At 40.5% G+C, this 17,414-nt stretch overlaps 1 protein-coding gene across 2 annotated transcripts; it reads right to left on the reverse strand.

The window, feature by feature from the left end:
- Nucleotides 1-362: 362 nt before the first annotated feature.
- On the reverse strand, nt 363-16,574 carry AS3MT (arsenite methyltransferase). 2 transcript variants are annotated; one of them, XM_007187223.3, is made up of 11 exons: nt 16,190-16,572; nt 15,948-15,988; nt 15,557-15,684; nt 14,156-14,306; nt 13,510-13,646; nt 12,406-12,475; nt 11,183-11,264; nt 9,680-9,811; nt 9,208-9,350; nt 7,249-7,383; nt 363-652 (listed from the first exon to the last, which is right to left on the reverse strand). In XM_007187223.3, coding segments are annotated over exons 1-11 (1,128 nt in total). In that variant the 5' UTR covers nt 16,191-16,572; the 3' UTR covers nt 363-544. The 2 variants fall into 2 exon arrangements, with proteins under 2 accessions (XP_007187285.1, XP_007187286.1); XM_007187224.3 differs by lacking the exon at nt 15,557-15,684 and having other exon boundaries at nt 16,190-16,574.
- Between the last annotated feature and the right edge of the window lie 840 nt (nt 16,575-17,414).

A 17,414-nucleotide genomic window follows, 5' to 3' on the forward strand; every position in this document is an offset into this window, starting at 1 on the left:
GTCAAAAAATGATTACCTGTTTGTTTTCTTCATTCAACTGCACATTAAAAAGAAGAAAAAAAAAACTGTTTGATTTAAAAGACCAATTACCTCAAGGGCACTCCTACCAAATTTGATTTGGCAATCTTTTGGCATGATTAGCATGAGTTCAGTAGGAGCTCTGTTTAATGAGCAAACATGGTGAAAAGTCCAAAAGGTGCTATGCAGGTCAGAAGGAAGATGTTTTCCCTGAGGCCCTTGGCCAACTGTTATTTCTGAAGCCTTTCTTGCCCATCAGCCAAGCTTTCACACTGCTTCTCAGTTCCATTTCTGGACACTAGGTGGCACCAGACTCGGTTAAGAGAAAAACTTTAGTCTTTAGATGATCTTGCTGTGAACCTTTAATTAATACTTTGTAAAAATAATTCATTAATTTTTATCTAAAATACGGTGGAGTTTTGCCTTTTATTCTTTCTTGTGATATGGGCTGTGGGGAAGAGCAGGTTAAGACATGTGTAACTCATTCTTTCACCTCCTGCCCACTGTCTCCTGGTCAGCTGTTGTTTTAGCAGCACTTCTCTGTGCCTCGGCAGCCGCTGGCAGCTTCAGGGGGACTTCTGGACTTCGCATTGTCAGACCCTTCTGCAAGCTTGAATGGATCTGTGCTTATATCCTGTCAAAAGACAAACCAAAATGAAAGGACAAGTTAAAGGTGTTTCAACAGACCCAAACACTAACATTTCAGTTGGACTTAGGTTGATTTACCTAGGAGGATAAAATTTTACAATTCTGTGAGGTCCTGGGAGTAGCATCAGTCACTAACTTATAAAGGTAGCTGTCTTTTCCTGAAGTTTCTAATCAAGTTATCACTACTTTCAAGGTAAACTTCATTTACAGCTTTGGAAAGGTGTTCCCTTTGGGGCCAAGAGAGTTGATTCTGCTTTGTTTCGTTTTGTGGGATTCCCATTTGTTTGTGCCTTTTACCTTTTTGGAACTGAGCTACTGAAATGCTGAAACTTCTTCCCTTCCCTTACTCTAATCTCTAGAAATGTGTGCAAGAGAAGGAGGTAAGTCCCAGATACCAGGACCCTCATTAGCAGTTGCTGATGTTCAGATGTTGAGATTGCCAACCACAACCAGCAAGATTTCAGGGCAGAGTAAGTGGAATTTTCAAAAGATAAGACGGCAGTCTTTATTTTTCCTCCTTTCATCTTCAAATGAGATACCTCCACGAGCAGTGCCAACGGGGTCAGAGAAAAACTAGGCAAAAAGGTTGGAAGTCAAGAGTATGAACAAGCCACCTTAAATAATGAAAGTGAATTCATTAAACATGCATTTACACTCTTATTATTTATTGGTGGTCACTGCAAATAGAAGGGTGTACAAGTGATATCAATATCACTTCCAAATGCATGCTTTCAGCCCAAAAAGCTCTCAAGACTTGAAAGAAATAAAAGGTGGGACACCTTGACAAGCAGTCCTTTCCAGCACCAACATCTTGTGCTTCTATGAACAGTATAGATACGGAGAGGTAGTGCAGCATATTGCTTAAGAATGTCAGCTCTAGAATCAGACGTGGGTTCAGATTCACTGCTTTCTAGCTGTGTGACCTTGGATTAGCAAATTAATCTCTCTGAGCCTGTTTCTTCATCTGTAAAATGAAGATAAGGGGTATTGTGAAGAGTAAATGACGTGGTGCCTTCAACATATTAACTGTTCGATAAAGGCTAGGTCCTCTATACTATTACTACTGTTGTCATGTGATTACTACCACGACTGTTAACTGGAGCAAGACAGTACATAGCACACCTCCTATTTGCATCATTTCAGATGCTGCAGTGTTTTAATAACATAATTCTTTTAAATAGCAAAATACATTTTGCTTCTCAGGATTAAAAAAGGAGGAGGAGGAGGAGGAGAAGAAGAAAAAAGAAAAGAAGGGCTCTCAAAAACAGTCATTATCGAGTCAACCCTCAGTAACAAGCAGTACTTTCATTCCTCTATTGCAGTAACTGATAGGAAAACAGAAATACAAGCAATTCTCTACATGCCGCCTGCTTACGGTACTCAGGAATCTATCATTAAGGTCCTCCATAAAAAAGATAAGACTGTCCTCCCCCGAGAGCACAAGGTTATATTTCTAGGACACACAGTTGTTTCATTCTTTAAATCTTCCTTCAGTGTCAATTATTCCCATTTCAGAAACGTGGAGCTGATGGCAAGACAATGGCACAACCATAGGCTGAAAGCAATAAGCTAGGACAGATGGGAGATTGTTATGATAAACCAGTTCAAACATGTAGAATGTTGCATTCCGGCCTGAGGTCAGGAACCCTCCTGCACATGAGGTGCTGCTAGCTAGGAGAGCTATGCTAGTAGAAAAGCATCTCCTGCAGAAGCAAACTCATTTAACTACAGTTTCCCAGCCGGAGTGCAGTGGAAGTGTTATGGCTGGGGAAAAGACTCCCTTTACATGTAACTAATTTTCTGACCGCTTTTAGAGCCAGGATTCAGGAAACCAGGTACAGGAGAATTAGAATGATGAAAATATTTCAAGATAAACATTGATTCTGACCAGCAAGATTTTGTTATCAGTGAAATACCAAGAATTTCAAAAGACCAATAACACATTCATGAAATGTAATGGACTGAAAAGTAAGAATTCAAGTTTTTTCTACTTTCCCCCCAAAAGTTACCTCCTTAGAAACACAGAAGAGTTGACAATAGCAGAGTGCTCAAGAACCAAATAAAGCAAAGAAAGAAAATCGCTCTTTACCTCTAGAGGCGGTTTCTACACTTAGCTTGAACTTGATTCATGCTGGTAATAGTGGCCAAACAAGAACATACCAGGTTTTTTTGGCCCCAGGATTCTTGTCCCCAGCTGAACTTCCTCAAGTACAAATTTACCATTTTGGAGAGTGATCTGGCTTGAAGGATCTCAGTTCCCCAACCAGGGATTGAACCTGCGCTACGGCAGTGAAAGCCTGGAATCCTAACCACTAGGCCACTAGGGAATTCCCAATAAGCTTTACTCTTAAAGACTACTTGGGAATTCCCTGGAGGTTCACTGGTTTAGGACTCGGCACTTTCACTGCCAGGGCCCCGGCTTCAGTCCCTGGTTGGGGAACTTAAGATCCCACAAGCTGCCCAGTGTGGCCAAAAGAAAAACAAAAAAACAAGACTGCTTGTGAGGTAACAAAAGGGGTGGGGGAGGAAAAGGCACAAGAGCTACTTGTGTATCAATGTGTGCCCCACATATCCAAAATTTCTATGAAATATAAACAACAGAAAGTAAAATTCATGCAGAAAAGATTACAGAAATTCTGAGCTCATGAGAAAGGGTTTATGAGAGAATGACAAAAGAATCCTGCAAAGATGGTCAGAACTCAAATACATAGAACACGGTTCCAAGGGACCAAGAATATTAACAAATACAAGTTCATAACCATAACCACCTCTATTTCTTGAGTATGTATTATTTGCAAGACATTGGCCAACATTTACATGTATCATTCCATTTGATTCTCACAACCTGAGGAAAAAAGGGATTATTACCTCCCCATTACACATGAGGAAACTGAGGGTTCAGGGAGGTTAGTTAAGGTATCCGAGATCACACATAAGTGTCAGAGCCAAGATTTGAACCTAGTCTGTCTGACTCCAAGACCTGTGTACTTAAACCCCAAGCTGTGCCACCAACCTGCCCCAGCAAGATCAGTAGCTTATTTCCCTGGGCTTCCAACATCCAGTGCCTTGAGGTGCATCACTGTAATGACTTTGGTGAATGTTAGAAGTTCTATCAGAGGAGCTTCCCTGGTGGTGCAGTGGTTAAGAATCCACTTGCCAATGCAGGGAACATGGATTCAAGCCCTGGTCCAGGAAGATCCCACACACGAAGCAACTACGCCCGTGTGCCACAACTACTGAGCCTGTGCTCTAGAGCCCACGAGCCACAACTACTGAAGCCCGCGTGCCTAGAGCCCATACTCCGCAACAAGAGAAGCCACCACAATGAGAAGCCTGTGCACCGCAACAAAGAGTAGCCCCCACTCGCCGCAACTAGAGAAAGCACAGGTGAAGCAACGAAGACCCAACAGAGCCAAAAATAAATAAATAAAATAAATTTTTAAAAAAATTTTTAAAAAAAGGAAGTTCTATCAGACAAAAGAGACTTGAAATCCATCACTAAGCCTGTTCTAAATAATAAAGTACTATAAAATAATGAATAGATTAATAAAATAATTATGATAGCATGAATGGGGAAAAGGTAAAAATAAATAATAAGAAGAGAGATGCTAATATCTGTTATAACTACCTATCTGCCTTCCTCACAGGGAAGTTGTGAGAGATGACCTGAGACAAATTGTGATAAAATGCTTTAAAAAATGCTACACCAGTATTTCAGTTACTAGAATAATTCTAAATATGAATCTAAGACATTTTAGAAAATATTCATTTTCGAATATGCTGGAATACTGGCTCAAATATACATTTAAGAAATTAGATATGATAGAAATTAGCATTCCAAAACAGCAGAGAAATGAATTAATAAATAGGAAAATTTGACTAGTTAATATTCAGAAAAATAGCCACACTCTACCTGAATATTTATGTTAAAATAAATTCCAAGGACTTCCCTGGTGTTCCAGTGGTAAAGAATCCACCTTCCAGGGCTTCCCTGGTGGCGCAGTGGTTGAGAGTCTGCCTGCTAATGCAGGAGACACGGGTTCGAGCCCTGGTCTGGGAGGATCCCACATGCCGCGGAGCAACTAGGCCCGTGAGCCACAACTACTGAGCCTGCGCATCTGGAGCCTGTGCTCCGCAACAAGAGAGGCCGCGATAGTGAGAGGCCCGCGCACCGTGATGAAGAGTGGCCCCCACTTGCCACAACTAGAGAAAGCCCTCGCACAGAAATGAAGACCCAACACAGCCATAAATAAATAAATTTAAAAATATAAATAAAGGCAGAAAAAAATTAAAAAAAAAAAAAAAAAAAGAATCCACCTTCCAATGCAGGGGATGCAGGTTCGATCTCTGGTCAGGGAACTAAGATCCCACATGCTGTGGGGCAACTAAGCCCGTGTACCTCAGCTAGAGAGCCTGCGTGCTGCAAACTACAGAGCCCACGTGCTCTGGAGCCTGTGCGCCACAACAAGAGAGAGAAAACCCACACGTCACAACTAGAGAGAAAAAACCCAAATGCCACAACTAGAGAGGAGCCAGCACGCCATAACGAAGAGCCCAGGTGCTGCAAGGAATATCCTGCGTGCCGCAACTAAGACCTGAGGCAGCCAAAAATAAAAAGAAAAGTAAATAAATTAATTAATTTTAAAAAAAGGAAAGGAAAAGAGGAATTTAGCATTAAAAAAAAATAAATTCCAGATGAAGTAAAAATTTAAATGTGAAAAGCAAACCATGGAAGTCCTAGAAGAATCTTCATGACCTTGGATTAAGTAATAGATTCTTAGCGATGATACCCAAAGCAGAAGCAAAGAAAAACTAACTGGACTTCATCAAAATTAAAACCTTTTATGTATCAAAAGACACTATCAAGAGAATAAAAAGATAACACACAGAATGGGAGACGTTTTTGCAAATCATGTACATGATAAGGGTCCAGTATCCAGAATATATAAAGAACTCTTACAACTCTGCAACAAAAAGACAAACTACCCAATTTAAAAACAGGCAAAGGACAAGACATTTCTCCAGAGAAAATAAACACATGGTCAAGAAATTATACAGTCAACAAGCACATGAGAAGATGCTTAACATCATTAGTCATTAGGGAAATGCAAATCAAAACCAAGTGAGGTACCACTTCACACTAAGATGGCTACAATCAAAACAGAACAGAAAACAACAAGTGTTGGCAAGGATGCAGAGAAACTGGAACCCTTGTACACTGCTGGTAGGAATGTAAAATGGTGCAGCCACTGTAGAACACAGTTTGGTGGCTTTCCAAAAAGTTAAATGGAGAATTACCATATGACCCAACAATTCCACTCCTAGATATAGACCCAAAAGAATTGAAACAACTACTCAACAAGTACATGAAGCACATACACATGCATATTCACAGCAACACAACTCACAATAGCCAAAAAGTGGAAACAACCTAATGTCTATCAACTGATGAATGGATAAAAAAAAAAATGAGGTCTATCCTCATTTTTAGTCCCTAATACAAGGGACTATTGTTCAGCCATAAAAAGGAATGAAATACTGCTATATGGATAAACCTTAAAAACATTATATTAAGTAAAAGAAGCCAGACAAAAAAGGCCACGTAGTGTATGATTCCACTTACATGAAATGTCCAGAATAAGCAAATCCAGAGACAGAAAGCAGATTAGTTATTGCCAGGGGTGGGAGAGGGGGAGATTGGGGAATTAGGGCTTAGTGGGCATGGGATTTCTTTTGCAGGTGATGAAAGTTTTCTGGCACTAGACAGTGGTAATAGTTGCACAACCTTATAAATATACTAAAAGCTGCTAAATTGTACACGTTAAAATGGTTAAAATAATGAATTTTATGTTACATAAATTTTATCTCATTTTTAAAAAGTACTAAAAGAAAACATAAGTAAATTTATAATGTTCACATAGAGCATTGTGAACTTCCTATAATAATTCCTTTAACCATTTTCTATTAGAGTGATATTCATTTTTTAATTGCTCTATAAGAGATTGTCTATTATATTTTGCAAATATTTTCTCTCATTTATCTTTTTATTTGCTTTTTTTTCCTGAATAGATGTTTTCAATTTTTATGTAGTCATTTCCTTTATGGTTTCTTTCTCTTTTTTTTTTTAAGCTTTTTTTTTCTAAAAGAAAAAAAAGTGAGCGGGGGCTACTCTTCGTTGTGGTGCGCAGGCTTTTCACTGCAGTGGCTTCTTTTGCTGCAGAGCACGGGCTCTGGACGCGCAGGCTTCAGTAGTTGTGGCTTGCGGGCTCTAGAGCACAGGCTCAGTAGTTGTGGCGCACAGGCTTAGCTGCTCCGCGGCATGTGGGATCTCCCCGGACCAGGGCTCGAACCCATGTCCCCTGCATTGGCAGGCGGATTCTTAACCACTGTGCCACCAGGGAAGCCCAGGAAAATGAAGTTATGAAGGTAAATCATTTTATAGGTACAAAAATGCTAGAAATGAGTTATGGTGGCCAACTAAAAGAACAATGCTTTGTTTCTTGCTTTAGCAGTCTGTGGTGACCATAACGATTTTTTAAATGGTTCTCTGTTTGAGGTTAGGGAATTGAAAGCCGAGCAAACCTTTGCTTCAAAAGCAGTATAGCCTCCACATGTTGGCAACTTCTCTCCATTTGGCCTGATCAGAAAATCTTGGGCAAATCGTGAATTCTTCAGGATAGCTGCTGTTTCTTCGTCCACTTCAACAGTTTCATCTTTCTGAAGGGTAGCATGAAAAACACATTCTTAGAGATGCCACTTTTGTCTCAGTAGAAGAAAAACACCCTGAAGTTCTACTAACGAGCAATATCTCAAGATAAAGAGACTACACCTTTTGACATAAGTATTTTCTCATGTTCAGACCCTGCTGCTAGCTTCATGCTTATTTCCACATGGAATTGACCAGTGTCGTTATCAGTTTTCCTTTGGTGGCAGTGCAAAAAGAAGGGCACTCGTGGCTCCAGTGTCTAGTCTCTGCTCAGAGGCAAATGTAGAAAACCACTGCTCTCTGAGTTTCACCTTATTCATTGCTAAAATGAGGGCTTTGGACTAGTGGCTTTTAAAGTGTATTTCCTTGAGTCCCAGGCTGCCTGGGAGGTGTGTAAAGGGTCTACGCCTTGGGAACCAGGAGCAAACACAGGAGATTCTGAGCTGTCCAATCCCTGCTCCTGTCAGATAAACTCTGCTTGTATCCCTTCAGATACTGGGGTTATATAAAGCAATGACTGACACATAGTAAGTGTTGGTCTTTTAAATAAAATTTTGCTGAAAAAAATAATTCTGGGGGGGTTAGAGAGTGGGCAAAATGGCTAAAGTGGATCAAAAGATACAAACTCTCAGTTATAAAATAACTCATGAGGATATAATATACAGCATAGTGACTTTAGTTAATAATAGTGTATTATATATTTGAAAGTTGCTGAGAAAGTAAATCTTAAAAGTTCTCATCACAAGAAAAAACAATTTGTAAATATGTATGGTAATGCACATTAACTAGACTTACTGTGGTGATCGTTTTGCAATACATACAAGTATTAAATCATTATGTTGTACACCTGAAACTAATATAATGTTATATGTCAATTATATCTCAATAAAAAATAATTCTGCTATTAGAAATGTTGTTTTGAAAGCCAGTAGACCAGAGTAATGATTTCAAAGGCCCTTCCCACTCTGATCCTGTGAATCTATTGAAGCAGGCAAGTGGCAGTGTATCAGTGAAAAAGCATTAATGGCTCTGCTACACCAGGGAGTATTTTAGAAATTTGAAAATGCTATCTAGACAAAAAAATCAGGTGGAGGAAACAGTAAAGTTCTTCCACCTTTGGAGCAAATCATGACGGTATCTTCTATTTACTGAGTTCCCAGTACCAATGTTTTGCTAATGTTATTGCTAATCTTTATAGAAATTCTGCCATGTAGGTATTATTATCCCTACTTTTACAGTGGAGCAAATTGTATCTCAAACAATTTTGGTGGCACATTCAAGTTTACCTGAGTAATAAATAAATAACAGAGCCAGAATATGAAACCAGGTATCTAATTCCAAAGCCTGTACGTCTCTGTTTTGAGAAAACAAAACGTACTCTAAAAAGAGTAGTAGAAATGTCAATGTCAACATTAAACACTAACAATCCTTAATCCCACAATACAATTAAACAACTGAAATACTGTTATGCAGTCCTCTCCTATTTTTCCATCCTCTTTCTCTATAATTCCATTAATCTGATGTCTGAATGACGTTTCTCATAGAAAAGTTTTTTAGATGTCGTAATGGTATTTGGTTATGTAGGAGAATATTTTATTCTTAGGAGATGCATGCTGAACTATTTAAAGGTAAAATGTCATGATATCTGCAACTTACTTTTCAATAGTTCAGCAAATATGTATATACGTATATGTATATGTGTGTGTATATATATATAGACAAACACACATACACCAAGACCAGAAAGGTGAGAAGCAATGCAAGGTTAAGAAAAGGTTCCTGGAGCAAAGGAAAGAATAGGAAGAATGCTGGAAGTCACGGAAATCTTTATTTACCTTAAATGTGAAATTTGCATCAAATATTAGTTCTTTTTCGTGTCCTGTGATTCCTCCATTGTAAACAACTTGGCATCTTTTGGTTGGTCCTGTCTTAGGGAGTTTGAAAAGGCGAAATGTTGCAGAAACAAAACGGCAGTCACCTAAAAACAGAATATACTCTTGGTTCATCTCCAGCACTCCAACGGCTATTGGTTTGCTCAGCAGACGAGGACTTAATATTATGAAGACGATTTCTTCTTTGCATGCCATCAATTATCTTTATGGGCACATCACTCTATTTACTGAATAACTTCAAAGTGCTTTATTAAATGCCAAACTTTGGGAGGTTGCCATTAAACAGGAGACAAGATGGAGATTTCCAGATGACACAAAGTCTCCTTCAATGAGACTCACTCAGGAGACACTGGATAATCACCAAATTTGAACCATTCAGGGTGCAGTTATAACAGTCCCTACTGCTGTTTCTTACCGATCATGTTTTCTAGTTCCTTGTTTTGAACTGTAATGAAATTGGCAGTGACCAAACGTGGAGGGCAGAACCCAATTTTTTGGGCAAGGATAGCAAGGTCCTTCCAGTACAAAGCACCACCGAGGCACTCACCTAAAAAAAAGAAAAATCACAGATCAACCAATACAACTAGGTATTAAGGGAATTATTCTTCTGTATAATTGATTAGGCTATGGTATTACTTAAAGCATAGGTTCTAGAAAAATAGAAGAAGGACCTGAGTGTCCCCCAAGGTATAGAAAGTCATGGTTGAAACCAGATATGCTAGCTAATGGTCTCTGGGAACCATTCTTCAGGACAGTCACTAATGCATTGGTTCTATCAATCATAATATTCATGTAAGTATTAGGTCACATTCTGAAAAGCACTGTAATGTAAAAAAACATACTAGAAAAATTCCAAAACTGCCTCTTAGTTCCAGATTAATCTCATAATGATCTGCTACTAGAACAGTAATTACTATTAATGTTCATAAGGCATTTTACAGTTTTTAAATTTATTACATCAACAAATTAAAAATAATCTAAATCATCACCAATAGAGAAATGGTCAAATAAATTATGGTACAGCTGTACAATAGAGTTGTATAATACAAACATTTAAAAAATTTTTAAAAGTTTTAGGCTTAGGAAATATGCTAAATAAAATTAGAATACTAAATTCTATATGCAGCATACTCCCAATATTATTATACACACCCACAGGAAAAAAAACCCCTAAAAGTGTGTATACTAAGCTATTAAAAGAGGTTATTCCTGGGTTATGTGCTTAGTAGTAACTTTTTCTTTTTGTATTTTCCAACTTTTTTTTTTTTTTGGCTGCGCCACACAGCTTTCGGGATCTTAGTTTCCCGACCAGGGATTGAACCCGGGCCCCCTGCAGTGGAAGTGTGGAGTCCTAACCACTGGACCACCAGGGAATTCCCTATTTTCCAACTTTTTAACAATATCCATTTCTTCTTGTATAATAAGAAAAAAGTTAACATAATTTATCTTAAAAGTTAAGAACTTTTGATTTCATAACCAGACTGACCAAACACATGCATTTATCTCCTCAACATCCAGAGACTCCATGAAAATGACAGTAAAGGAATCGACAACACAATAATGATGAGAACACGGGGAATTAAGGAGGCATCAACTCTGGAGCAGTTGCCGTCATTTCCACACTAGAGCTTTTAAAGAATTTTTCACATTCACTATCCCATTTAATCTTCATAACAGCCCTATAAGGCAGATTGAATTATTACCTACATTTTACAGTACGGAACACACGACTCAAAGAGATTAATTAAATTGTCCAAGGTCATACCAGATTTGAGTGTCAGAGGAGGAACAGAACCTAAGCCTCCTGAGCGAATCCCATGTTCCCACATCACAAAGCCTCATCCTAGATATTAGCAGGATGGAACTCTGTACTTGGACGAGTATCTGCCTCAAAACAAAATAAAACACAAAAACCTACCCCTTAAAACTTTGTGTGTCCTGACTTCTTCTGGCAATTCAAGGCTAGCATAGACGTCACTGAAATATAGCTCCCCACCGTGCTGAAACAGCAGAATTAATCCAAACAAGGTTAAAGATTACATTAGTCCCAGATAGCAAAGAAAGGAATGAGGAGCTAAAATCAAGTTTTAAAAAAAACAACAGAAGTTCTTGAGCTGACCCTTTTTGGACAAATAACTACTAGCTGCCTCCCTAGTTATAATCAATAGCCAACTGCCAAGATTTTTTTTCAGTGCCCCACTCAACAGGTAATAAAATAGCTTTCCAAGCTTAACCAATCTGAAGCGAAAGCAAGGCCAGGTTGTTATAGAACTAACAGAAGTAAACAGTATTCATAAACTCTTCTCCCTTAAAAATTAAATAACTTTTGTAATGTTGTTATTTATTTTTATAATAACACATTATCTTTTTAAAACATTGTCCTTAAAATCTCAGGCATATGAGTGATCAGGAATTTTAAGATTTTATTCAGCTAATTTCAAGAGCATGGACGTCTAGATTCTATAGTAATGTCTCTACCTTCTACACATACGCCCTGGTGAAAACAGTGAGCTGGTCTATACAATGGCCTACTCATTAAGACGTTGTTAAATCATTTCTACATAGATATTCTTATTTGATCTCTAAAACAGCCCTATAAACCAAGAATCTCATAATCTTCTATCTCCTGTCATGAAGAGATACATCTCATGATACATATAGAGGGTGTGGAGCTCCTGCAAGTTTTCCTTTAAGAGAGTAGTTAATGGAAAAGATCCATCTTCCTTAACTTCCCAAAGATCTGGAATCCTGATGGATACAAAATAAGGATCCCTGAGAAACACTGTCCATGCTAGGAAAGTATATTCAAAATAACCTTAGTAGTCAGCCCAAAGGTCCCCACAGCTCTGCAGATGCTATTCTAGGAGCATGTACAGCAGCAAGCAGGAGGAAAAACAGCCAAGAAAGCAAATTTTAACATATTCAATCACAATCGTGACTCTCAGATTTATCACCTTTTGCAACCTAGAGGAAAACAAATTCATATCTAGGGTATTCCTGTCACTCCCACATTTTGCCACTCTTTCTAATTTAACGGATAAATTGAGAGTTTGAGCTCTCAGCTCAAGGGGACAAGAACAGGACATATCCCATGTGCTCTCACTGATGTTCAAAGACCACTGGTCTCCCTCTTCCCCTCACCTTTAACACTCGATATACCTCCTGCAGCACTTGCTGTTTATCAGGTACAAGGTTAATGACACAATTGGATCTAAAAAAGAATAGACAGAATGTCAAGCACATCTGCAGGCTACTTAGACACCTTCAAATCCTTTTAGTCCCTAAAGGTGGTTCCCACCATTTTCTCAAAGCTACACTATTCTTCCCACCTCCCTCCTCTCTTCCCCACACTCAACTTTGTCCCAAGATAAGGGAGATGGACAGAGTGTTTGAAATCTCAATAAATTGTTAGCAACTTTGAGTGTGCAGAAAAAATTCTGAGGCATGCTTATTTGTTTCTGCCCTGATGTTGACCATGCAAAAAAATGACCTGGGACCAGATGCCTACTGCACAAGGCATTTCTTATGCCACATGTAAATAGGCTAAGTTCCTCAAAGGCAGTTTTATTAAGGCATGATTTGACAACTCAGAGGAAAAACAGAAACACAGAATCCTATAATTTGCCATGAAAATAATACTGAAGATAACATATTGTATAAGCAGACTCATTGGTCTTGCTGGTCTTTTGGGCTCATTCGTAAACCATGGTTAAGTTTAAAATACATTCTCAGGACTTCCCTGGTGGTGCGGTGGTTAAGAATCCGCCTGCCAATGCAGGGGACACAGGTTCGATACCTGGTCTGGGAAGATCCCACATGCCATGGAGCAACTAAGCCCGTGCGCCACAACTACTGAGCCTGTGCTCTAGAGCCCACATGCCACAACTACTGAAGCCCGAGCCCCTAGAGCCCGTGCTCTGCAACAAGAGAAGCCAACACAGTGAGAAGCCAGCGCACCACAATGAAGAGTAGCCTCTGCTCGACACAACTATAGAAAGCCCATGCACAGCAATGAGGACCCAACGCAGCCAAGAAAAAAAAAAAAATTAAAATACGTTCTCTCTCAGGCTAGCGTGTTCTGTGGCTGGTGGACTACAAGCGCCCCAGGCCAGCTCCATCCCTTCATTAAGTTATGCTAAGTTTAGTTTAACCCCCCAAATAAGAATCCATTCAGCAAAAAGTGGTGACATTCGTGTGTTCAATAGGAAATGGGCTATATTCACAACAGTAAGGACATAGACCTACATAACAATATCATAACTCTCATTCTTGATTCCAGCCTCTCCTAACTTCTCTATGTAGCCATGAATAAAAGTCACATTGGGTGACTGGAAGCCATATTTTTCCATGTGATATTCAATGTACTTGTTAGCCACTTCTACCTAAAGGAAGAAAAAAAAATAGATTTGATAATCAACATTTTTGAATGCACTAATTTTTTCCTAAAGTTTCCTATTACTAATGGAATATACTCCCCCCAGAATGTTTTAGGTACGTAAACAAGGTTCATCTGGGCATACAGGATATACTACAGAGTGGGACAACTCAATGGGGCATAAACCCCCTGTTTGATACATGGGTTTTATTTGAATAAACTCTTCACTCAATAAGAAAATCTTTCAGGATAGATGGCAGAAAGGACAAGATCAAACTCCATTCAGTCATCATGATATTCATAAATCAGATCAAACCTTTGACTCTGTTCTCCTAGAGAAGACCCTAATTGTCAAAGTTCTCAGTTTCCAGGTCAGGAAGCAGTAATGGCACAAGTGAGCACTGCATTTAGCACCCTTCTTAAATTATCCTTGAAGAGTCACAAGGAAACAACTTTATCTCTAAAAGAATGCTTTTCAGAATTTTTTCCTCCTTGTCCTTGAAATAATTGCCTCACCTGACCTTCTGTCATGTCTATTCCGGTGACATGTCCCTTCTCACCAACCAGCTGACTAAGTGCATAGCAGTCTCGGCCACTTCCACTCCCCAGGTCCAAAATCCAGCAGTTTTCCAGACACTCAGGGATGACCAGACCACAGCCATAATATCTGGGAAACAGAAAATATATACACATTTTTTCCCTCTAGAGACGAGAAGATGTGGAACCATTAAATCTTATAAATCCTTCCTCCTTTCCTCCCTCCCTTCCTTCCTTCCATCATTCAATTTCTCTTTAGATGTTTAGTCTCCCTCACTACACCGGAAGCTCCATGAAGGCTGGGACTCTTATCTGCTTTGTTTACCATTGAATTGATGGGCACTGTACCAGGTACTAAGACAAATAAACCAACTAAAATATTTGTTAGGCATTAACTGATCATCTTATGTAGGTCCAGGACTTGCTAGTTATTGAAGAAGAAAGGTAAGACAAGAATTCTGTCCCTTAAGTGTATTTAACGAGGGAGATAAAACACAAAAACAAAATATTTTCCATGATTTATTTACAAGCTGAGTGGCACAGGAAGTAAGTGTTATAGTGGTTTGGGGAAGTGGTGCCCAAGGATTAAAGAAGGCTTCACAAAGTAGGTAGGACATCAGTGAAGCGTTGGATAGGTAGGATTTGGAAGGTAAAAAGGAGGTGGGGGGGCTTCCCTAGTGGTGCAGTGGTTAAGAATCCGCCTACCAATGCAGGGAACATGGGTTCAAGCCCTGGTCTGGGAAGATCCCACATGCCGCAGAGCAACTGAGCCCGCGTGCCACAACTACTGAAGCCCGCACACGTAGAGCCCGTGCTCCGCAACAAGAGAAGCCACCGCAGTAAGGAGCCCTCACACCGCAACGAACAGTAGCCCCCGCTGGCCACAACTAGAGAAAGCCCTCGCGTAGGGATGAAGACCCAATGCAGTCAAAAATAAATAATTAATTATTTATTAAAAAAAGAAAGCAAGCAAGCAGGGGGAAGGCATTCCAGATTGATAACTGCATGCCGGGCAGGCAGAAATCATCTTAGCAGTGTTGATGGCAGGAGGAAGGGAAAGGTCTGGCTAGAGTAGCATAGTGCATCAGAGGGAGCCAAGGTTGGTTAGGAAGGGAGGGCCAACCTGGACAGGCTTGAATTTCAGGTGCAAGGAGTGTGAGTGTATCCTGTGAGTAAAGGGGGTGTGTGTGTGGGTCACTGGAAGTTCTTCAACAGAGCAGTAAGATGATCAATCAGTGCTGTGCTTTACCAGTTTTATAATAGATAAGGCAAGCCCCATGGATTGGAGGAGACGGGTTAATTCCCTAGTGAGCTGGCATCACTATATTTTGAGAAAGATGCTGTCTGGGGTCTTCATGGAGGCAGCACAGGACACGTTACCTCAAGGATACTTCCTCATTTACATTCTGCAGGGCTTCCCGGATGTGCTTGGGGACCGGCCCGGCTGCAGTGACACACGCATTGGTCTGGAGGTCTGCTGATTTCTTCAGCACCTGCCCGTAGTAGTTCTGACCCAGGGGCCAAGGGTGGGGTGAGGGGTGAGGAAAGAAGAGCCGGAGCTGGTGTCCTCAGGGTGAAGGCGCCCATACGCCCCACCAACCCCCCTCCAGCCTCCCCAGGCCTGGCCGGCCTCTGCTCGCTACAAAGCTCTCAGCCCGGACTTGGCCCTGCCCCACCCCAGGGATCCCGGCGGGCCAGGCCGGGCTTCCAAAGGCCTAAAGTTCCCACTCAGCTGAGGCTCCACCGCAGCCATAGGCCCTACTGCTGGCACCTGCACGTCCTTCCGGATCTCATCGTCGCGGGTGGGGGCCACTGCCGGGAGGGAGAAAAGGCAGCTTAAAGCGAGGACGCTGAGCCCGCACGGGGGAGGGGAGCCCCGGGACTGAGTGGTGGTCTAGGGGCGGGCGGCAGGCGGGAGCGCAGGGGGTGGTGATGGTGGGAGGTGGGGGGAGCAGGGTTAGGGGCAGAGGGCCTGCCCTGGGGGCGGGCGGGGAGGCGAGGGACCACACTCACTGTCTCCTCGGCCTCCGGACTCCAGGACTTGGGTCCCCAGCAGCCGGCTCTCGAGGCCCAGCGCTCCCGAGGCCCCGCGCTCCCGAGGCCCCGCCCCCGGGCAGGAACCCACCTGCGCAGTCGGACCACGAGTCCTCACCTCGCGCTCCGGCCCTAGTGGGCCCAATGTCAGCTTGGCTGTCTTTGGTCTTTCCAACCAGGAAAGGGGCTATTACTATTAAGGATCTTCCTTTATTGTTCCACTGTGATTTTCATTTTATAACGCTCGTATGAACACCCACATATATACTGATTTTTGCCCCCTTTGGGAATGAAATCACCTTTTCCTCAATCTACTTTTTAAAGTCAGGTGTATTGAGACAGAATTTACATTCAGTAGCATTCACCTTTCTTTATAAAGTATACAGTTCTGTGAATTCTAACAAGGTATATACATCACCGCAATCAAGACTCTCACCCAAAAAGTTTCTTCCTGCCCCTTTGCATAGTAAATCTCCCCACCCCAGCCTCTAAACAACCATAGATCTGCTCTCCCTCCTTTCCCAGAATGTCATAGTGATGGAATCATATCAATGATTCCATATCAATCAATCTCAGTCTATACTGAATTGTATTTAGGAAAGCAACTTTGCTAAGTTCATTTTTAACCTCTAGTATTTTTTTGGTCAATTTACTTGTTTTCTAAGTATTGTCATTTCATCTTGCAGAAAAAAAATTTTAATTTAATTAATCTCTACACTCCTACACTTGTATACCTTATTTCCTTTTGTGGTTATAACAAGAATTTCTATTCATTAGGATAGTAAGGCGATAATGGGGTTCCAACTGAAAGGATATCTGAATGGAAGATTTACTAAATTATACTCACTTTTCAATCTCATCTGACAATAATAATCTTCCCAGATGTCAATTAGTTGTTGTTAAATGTTAAGAGGAAGGTGTTATATTTTTATATTTTTAACAAATTAAACCCATGGAAATGATCCTTGTTGAAATATTTTTATAGGTTAGAATATCTCTAACTATTAAGTGTGTAAAAATAAGTTTTTATAGATACCTGGTTTTTGGCAATTGTTTAATGGTGAAAACACTCCAAAATATTAGTTTTCAAAACACGCTCTCCATAAAATTAGTTCCTTTAGAAAAGTTGTCACTTTCTCACTCATTGTTAAAATGGTAACTTTATCTTGAAAGGACAGATTAGTGGGAGGTTAAGGAAAAGGCT

The sequence above is a fragment of the Balaenoptera acutorostrata genome, chromosome 16 (genome assembly GCF_949987535.1).
Source record: "Balaenoptera acutorostrata chromosome 16, mBalAcu1.1, whole genome shotgun sequence".
NCBI lineage: Eukaryota > Metazoa > Chordata > Mammalia > Artiodactyla > Balaenopteridae > Balaenoptera > Balaenoptera acutorostrata.

Bases quoted from the DNA above. Each gene is read 5' to 3' on its own strand.
- AS3MT (XM_007187223.3), bottom strand. The intron at 15,685-15,947 runs GTGCCAGCAGTA...CCCCTGGGTCAG, and splicing joins AGATCCGGAAGGACGTGCAG to AACTACTACGGGCAGGTGCT. The intron at 9,351-9,679 runs GTAAGAAACAGC...TTCTGTTTTTAG, and splicing joins GGAACTAGAAAACATGATCG to GTGACTGCCGTTTTGTTTCT.